The sequence below is a fragment of the Amblyomma mixtum genome, chromosome 8 (genome assembly GCF_055824585.1).
Source record: "Amblyomma mixtum isolate Tamu chromosome 8, ASM5582458v1, whole genome shotgun sequence".
NCBI classification, from domain to species: domain Eukaryota; kingdom Metazoa; phylum Arthropoda; class Arachnida; order Ixodida; family Ixodidae; genus Amblyomma; species Amblyomma mixtum.
This window is the reverse complement of record NC_143019.1, coordinates 33786361-33793854: the sequence shown is the minus strand read 5'-3', so window position 1 is coordinate 33793854 and position 7494 is coordinate 33786361. Positions and strand designations below refer to the sequence as shown.

The 7494-nt window shown below is 44.9% G+C and overlaps 1 protein-coding gene across 1 annotated transcript; it reads left to right on the top strand.

Moving 5' to 3' along the window:
- The first annotated feature begins 7 nt into the window (after positions 1 to 7).
- Positions 8 to 5163, top strand: mRpS10 (mitochondrial ribosomal protein S10). Its single transcript, XM_089555626.1, has 6 exons — positions 8 to 186; positions 489 to 647; positions 1169 to 1353; positions 2329 to 2437; positions 2917 to 3006; positions 4987 to 5163. Exons 1-6 carry the CDS (start codon positions 157 to 159, stop codon positions 5077 to 5079), a joined length of 666 nt encoding a protein of 221 aa, XP_089411752.1. The 5' UTR covers positions 8 to 156; the 3' UTR covers positions 5080 to 5163.
- Positions 5164 to 7494: the final 2331 nt, after the last annotated feature.

The following is a 7494-nucleotide window of genomic DNA, read 5'->3' as shown; positions in this document are numbered from 1 at the left end:
GCTCATTTCTCTATACGTCTAGGCTTGTGATGGCGTCTGCACAGTTCGCACGCCTCGCTCCGCTGCTGGCGAAATAGTTGAAGCACGTGTGACTGAGGACGTTTTGTGGCAGTGTGATGTTTGTGTAAACCGCGTCAGGCTCAACTGACCGACACCATGTGTTCTAAAGTTTTTTCTGTGACTAGGGTATGTGCTCTGGCTTATTTTATACCGCGAAAACATTTGTCCCAACCAGTCCAAACTTCGCAGTACAATCAGCGGCTATTAACTTCGTCATTTGTTCCGTAGAGCATCCGTGTGAATTATTTCACGCGCAGCTAAAGCTAAGCAAACCAATCAGCTGTTGCCCGGGTTTGTAACTCCTCGAAAAGCTCAGAGATCGCTGCTTTAGCGCTTCATCTTGTCCGGAATCTGTGCCGTCTTGCGAGCAATATATTCCAATGTGACCCGTTCTCTAGTGTACCTAACGCTCTCTTTTCGATTTCCAGGTATTTGCCAGTGCTCTCAGAAACACCTCAACTCCTGAACTACCTTCTTGTGCCGCGCAATGTCTCTTGCCCATCTACCGGTTTCGATTGAGTGGTGTGCTTGCACCCAAACAATTTCGACTTTGTTCTCAAAGTTTGGCTAACAAGACAGCAGAACAAGTAAGTTCGTTTCATTAATCGGCGTTTTGTAACTGGTTCCCGAGTGCCTGGCATGCCGCGCGCTTCCTGGGGCGATTCTGTCGAGCGAAAACGGTCGCGATTTCTGCCGCGGTGGCTAGAGCGTCCAGAGCGACGATCGGAGTTTCAGCCGCTTGGAAATTTTTCGCTAAATCGCTCGGTTCACTTAGTCGCGTGCATGTGAATCAGCTAGCCTTAAAGTGATCATATAAGGGAACCAGGTTCGCTTTTCTAGCCATCTAAGCTGTCCTCAATTAGTTGCAGTTTGCTTACTTGATTGTACTGACGTTTTCGTGGGGATTGCAAGGCTTTGATTGCTTTTCTATGTGTGGCAAATTTTTCATTTATTTGTTCAGTCTGTGCATTTATGTTTGTGCAGTGGCGCGTGATGGTGGCCTTTCTGCCTCCACCAAAACTAGATTTGCAGCCGAAGATATTAACTGTTGTTACGCATTGAAGTGTATGATTGAATTATCTTTCCTGTTTTGCGTGGTCTTGACTAGGATGCTGCATTGCCACCGACAGAGCCTCAAACAGAAGTGGCTCAGACAGAGGACAATGGTGAGCCTGACAAGCTCTACAAGACCATTGAGCTCGAGGTCAGAGGCCACGACCCAGCAGTCCTTCGCAGCTACAGGTGGTATGCCATGGAGGCAGCCAAGCTTCTGGACATCACTATCTCGAGGACGTAAGTCTGTTCTAAATGTTGGTCACAAATGGTTTTAGCTGCTGATGAATAGCATGTGGTGTCTTCAAAACAAAAATTTGGTTGTTCTGCATGTCCACAAGTCCTCTGTTTTGTTGCCCGCTGATTCTTTTGAAGAGTGGGGCAGGTCGAGGGAGTTTCAATTTCAGTGCAACATACATAATGTTGGTGTGTCATAGCGTAATGTTTCTGTATCATGCTACGTCAGTGCAAAAGACATTTCTGCAAGCAAACCTTCAGATTCTCTGGCCAATGTGCTGATGGTGTACATTTCTGATAGTGATCATTATGACGTCTTCACCATGTACCACAGCTTTTCTTTTTATTTTGCACATGGCTTTTTCGCATTCCATTTTCTTCTTGTGAGCTACAACTGACATTGGCACATGGAAGACACTGATAAAGCAAAGATTTCTGCTGTTTTTGCAGGCTTCTGCACTGTAGATTAGCTGCATTACCGTACTCCTTTAAAAGGTTCATAGGACACCAGCTCGATTAGGAGAAATTGAGGGAGTACATTGTGAAAGGGTCACTTGGGACAAACTGAAACTGCCCTGTACTGATCGATTACTGCGTTCTAATGATAAATAGGCTACTTTCACTGAGAACAGACATTTTAAGCTAGAAAAAAGACCAAAAAAATACGAGACAACTAAGTTTCGGAGCCTTGCACTACTTTTGCAAACTAACTGTGGTGACGTCAAGTGGTTTTTATTTGCACCAAACCACCAGTGACTTCTTCGGGCACTCAAAAGAATTCCGAATATGCTCAGTGTTATCATCGTCAAAAGAGTTCCAAATATGCTCAGTGTTATCATCGTCATGGGTTGGAATCAAATGATGGGAAAAAGTATTCCAACTTTAGCTCCGAATTTCTCAGTAATTGTTTGCTGCCAAACGAACACCAATGAAGCCAAACAACAAAGTTGATTATTTTTTTTCTTCCTTTCTGGCCAGGTGGGAACCCAAGAAAGTGAATGAGAGATGGACATTGTTGAAAGCGCCCTTTGGCAAAAAGAAGCACATGGTTCAGTACGAAATGAGGACATACTTTCAAGTCATTGAGGTAATGCCCTATCTTGTAGTAGCACGACTAGTAACTGCACTTTTAGCTCCACCGGTGTCTCTGCCTGCAACCAATTTCATGTGCCTATATATCCACAATGCTATATACAGTCAGTCATAGTTAATTTAATTTGGGCATTTTTTGAAGGATTGTGTGTCTGCATGCTCCTTTTGTCAGGCGAAAAAAGATAGAAGCCAGGACAGCATGGTTTCTCAGCACCTTTAGGAGTTTTGGGGGTTTCCTCGGGCTTAAAAGATTGAGAACCTCTGGTCTAGCTTTTCCGGCAAGGTCTCAAAAAGTCTATAATTGATCCAGCCACTGACAAGGTTTTAGTGGCATGTTGTCTCATTTATGCCCAGATTTTGTTTTACAACTTAGCCAGAACCAGCTATTCAGCGTTTTTTCTCACGGATTCCGCGCATTGCATTGGATGTGTCCCTTGATTTCATGTCTACCTGCCCTTGTGTTTGCGGTTTTAGCTGAAACGCCTTACGGGGTCCACGGCAGACACTTATCTCGAGTACATCCAGAGGAACCTTCCGGAAGGCGTTGCCATGAAGGTTACAAAGGTGAGCCATCTTGGGAGGGGCCAGTCATCAATACAACCCTGGGTCTGCGGAGCACTTCACACTGCTGTTCATACTGTGAAGCTTGCAGCCATTGCTAGCCCTATATATCTCTATGCAGTGCTATATGTGTGTGCATCCAGCCATAATAGAATGTTCTTTGTTTCAAGCGGTGGACTGAGAGCTTGCATTAACACTTTCAGGTGACACTTGCCATTTCTCTCCGAACGAGATTTTTCCAACTACAGTCTAGCAAATAGTAGGGTTTTGCAACGCAAAACATTGACAGTGTTGGGGTAGGGTTAGCGACGACATTGGCGTCTCCGGCTTGGTGTCGTGCCCAAGAAAACGGAGATGGGAAGTTGCAGGAAGAGGAAAAGCTCAATGTGCAAAAGGTTACATCTTATGGACTTAGGACACAAGAGAGCTGATACATGTTAGTGGTGCCTTCTATAAACAGAACAAGTGTTCATCAGGTCCCCTCACATTGTCCCCATGTTTGACCGTTGCGTGACATAGCCGCGGAAGAGGGTTAGGAGGACTGCCTAGGGTTGAAGGGCAGGTTGGGTCATTTTGGGAACAGGCCACGGTGCCAGCCGCGGTTTTTCTGCCACTGCTAAAATGGCCCCGGATTCGCGGCTTCACTTTGGTGCAAAAAAAAAAACAGAACAGCGCAGTCCAGATGCATGGCATAAACAAAGTTCTTGTGCAGTTAGTGCTCACCGCTCAGTCTCTATTTTTGGTGGAGAGGAGATCACTCATGAAACATAGGCTGTTTACTGTGGCTCCGCGGAAAACACATTGGGCATGATGTCCTGTTGAAATCGCCACCCACGCACGACAGCAGGTATATATTTTTACTGTTGTGTACTGAATTTCGTAGAGTCTGCCACAGTGGGTGGAAATAGTAGCATTGAAATATACCAGTATTTCTGGTTCTTTTATTTTTCCACGGTACACGTGACTCTACAAACAGAAAAAAATTATACTATTGCGGGTGACAAAATCTGTCTACATGAGCATGTTGAAGGACATTCTACTGAACTTACTGTTCTGTGAAATTCTATGAAAAAGCACCCTGGTTGCAATATGGTGTTAAAATCGTCTGCCAGCATTGCACACTCTAAGAAAAAGTTCTGAATTCACAACATATGCATTTGTGTATGTAGTGCCTGAAAGGTTAATATTCTGGTGTATGTTCATAACACCGTGTTAATAAACTGGGCAAAAGCAGGTGAGAAACAACACCAGCACAGAATGATTATGCGGATTTACTTTGTAGTGTCAAGATTTCATGCTTAAAAAGTGCCCAGATAAAAAGGAATGTAAAATGTCAGAATCACTTTTTAAGCGGACAATCAGTCATATTCTTGTGCTTCTGACATGATGACCAGGAGCCCACGACGCTTTTCGGATACATCATATGTTTACAGGACCATATGGGACCAAGAAGTGGCTATCTGGATAAACTAACTGGAATTTAAAATAAATGGGTCCTAATTAACAGGATTCCACTGTATAGCAACATTTTCAGTTCTAATCTGACGACCAGGAGCCCGCGACGCTGTTTGGATACATGTTATGTTTACAGGACCTTATGAGACCAAGAAATGGCAACCTGGATGAGCTGGAATTTCAAATTAAATGTGTTCTAATTAGCAAGATTCTACTCTATAACAACATTTTTGACCGTAGATGAGTCAGAAGCATTTAAACACCAAGCCAACCATAATTATTTTTCACTAGAGTAGGGTTGCAACAATTCTGTGTATGACATATTGTAATGAGGTTCTTTGGTTGTGAGGAGGAAAGTTCATGACCTCGATGGGTTCGCTTCATTTAATGCAACATAAAAACTAACTTCAGCATGTATACTCAGCATAACATTTGCCCTGTGTGTATGCGTGGCTCCTGTGTCCGTATTTTTTCATGCTATTACACCTTAAATATTTAGGTTACAAAATGCCTTTTTTCTTTCTTTAGACCACATTGGAAAGGCTACCAACTTACATCAGGCCTCCAGTAGAAAGCAAAGAAGCTGCCGAACCATCATCGCAAGAGGAATCGTCAAAGTGACAGATTATATGTAGTAACAGGCTGGAAGAAAAAATGTCATCCCTTTATCGAGTTTAATGAATAAAAGCGATTTAATTCGTGTGAGCTAAAGTCTGTTTTGATTTAGAGGTAACAACAGTTCACAAGTTAAAAAAGGGAACCGGTGAAGTGAAGTCGCAGACATGGCTTCAATTTAAATTGTGTGCTACCTCCTTTTTTTCATATTGTCAGCAGACTATTATTTCAGAGGCTTGGGCCAGGCAAGAAGTGTCACAAACATATATACATGTTGCTGTATGTTAAATCTTGAGATTGGAAGTGTTTCCAAAACTTTTAAACGAGAGTTTGCCACCTCCACATGCATTTAGGTGTTGGTAACTCGAGGTGCTTGCTTGTTCAGTTTGTACGAAGACTATAAATGACGCCTCATGCTTCAGCATTTTGCAGTGCAAATCCTCGGCACCTTTGTATGGCATGTGGGGTTGAACATCCCCAATTTGTGCATGTGCCGTGAGAGATTTCCCAGTGGATGGCTCCGGATTAATTTTGACCCCTGAAGGTTCTTTAATGTGCACTGACATTGCACAGCACATAGACGTATTTGCACATCGCCTCCTTCGAAATGTAGCTGGTGTTTGTTTCCGCAACTTGATAGCCACAGCTGCGGGTCCCTCAGCACCTTCGTGATGGATGTCCGTTGACTCGCACAGCTCGGTAGAGTTGTCCATTTTAAACATGAGATGGCAGGGGGTTTAAGGAAAAGGAGGACGCTGCAACAGCCTCGCTCTGTCGACCTGAACCACACCGGACGGGATGGAGTGGAAAAGGACAAGTGGAGAGAAATGCAGGTAAAGCGAGTCAGAAGTTTGGAACCCACCATGGCTACATCGCTGCTGAGCCTGGCTGAGCAGCGCTCTGACCATGGAAGCACTGGGTTCCCAACTTTGGACCAAGACCGTGCATGCCAAACATGGCTAGCACACTACAGAGGACCATGAGAGCAGTTATATTTGTTAGACGAGTTGCAGTGCTCTTTTCATCTAAGCCTTCCCGTTAGGGGTTTGAACTTTTGAGCACGTGAACGAAGTGATGTTACGCCCTGGAAACTCCAAGGGCTATTCTTTTCAGAGCTTGAGCACTGGTGAAAAAGTGCAGAGGAAAGTAGAACAGCCTCTGTCGTTTGCAAAGGCTGTTAACTGTGTGGTGGTATGGCCCAAGCTATGGTAGTATGACCACGGGATCATGACTATGACCATTGGGTACCTGACCTTTACTCTTGACCATCACCTTTGTCCTTGACCTTGCCATTTGATATGAGACAGTGGGAACCACATGGACAATGACATTCAATGCCTCACAAGGTCAAACCGAACATGACTGCATGGGGGTATGGCCTAAGCTAAGGTAGTATGACCACGTGATCACACAACTATGATCATTGGGAACCTGACCTTGACATTTGATTTGAGAAAATGGAGATATAAATAGGTTCAAGCCATGTTGAATCCCAACCATTTTTTTTAATTCTGCCTTTTTGACCGCATTTCAAAATGTCTGCGGAGGCAAGTCCTCTGTGAGTCCCACAGACGTCCTTATTCCGCTGTCCGTTTCCAGGCATATTTTGTTCTTCCTGTGGACGTTCGGATTCAGTACGGATCTTAGCCGGTCATCCGTCGGACATCGCTGGGCATTGTTTCGCGGGCAATGGCAATAACAGCAGTTATTCCCCCCTTGAAACTCTTGTAGAGAATACTGGTTTATCGAGTGGCATGGCTCGTGTGTCGGAGATGCCTGCTCTGTGCCTCTTGAATTGAGACCCGTTTTCCTTGTGTGCTCAGCAGCCTTTTTACTGTTTCGTGTCCCTCTGGCGCGCTCTTGTTGATGCCAGAAACATTGCGTGAAAAGCACCGGTGATCGGTCGTACTTTTGCTGCCTTCGCGCCAGAAAAGTACTTTTCTTTCTGCACTTTTTTTTTGTTATGGTGGCTGGAATAGTACTCCTCAGCACACAGCCACAAAAATCGGTAGAGTAGGCATATGAGACAGCTCTGCGGTGTGGCTCTTTGTGGTGTTCGCGGGTCCCGGCAAGTAAGAAGCGATAGAACACTGCGTAGTACTTTATTGGGCAACAGCTGAGATGCGTTCTCCCGGCGGCGCTCATGCAGGTGCTCGCTTTTGTAGAGCCACGCCTGACGTCACTTGGCGGTCATCACGCGTTTCACTCGGTCCACACGAAACGCCGGCACGCGTCTCACGCGGCTCGCACAGAACGCCGGCACGCGTCACTCTTACAGGGTTTTACGTTATGACCCTCGGTATGCGAAGTACGTTATACTGCGATGGGAACAATATTAATGTGGCGCATTTCAGTTCAGACAGAAAATTAAGATTTTACTGAGATAACAAATATTTATCCTCACAAAACATGCCCCTACGT

Excerpts from the sequence above, each read along its gene's own strand:
- mRpS10 (XM_089555626.1), top strand. The coding sequence starts at position 157 with ATGTGTTCTAAAGTTTTTTCTGTGACTAGG. Across the intron at positions 648-1,168 it reads CTAACAAGACAGCAGAACAA|GATGCTGCATTGCCACCGAC; the intron begins GTAAGTTCGTTT and ends GGTCTTGACTAG. Across the intron at positions 1,354-2,328 it reads GACATCACTATCTCGAGGAC|GTGGGAACCCAAGAAAGTGA; the intron begins GTAAGTCTGTTC and ends CTTTCTGGCCAG.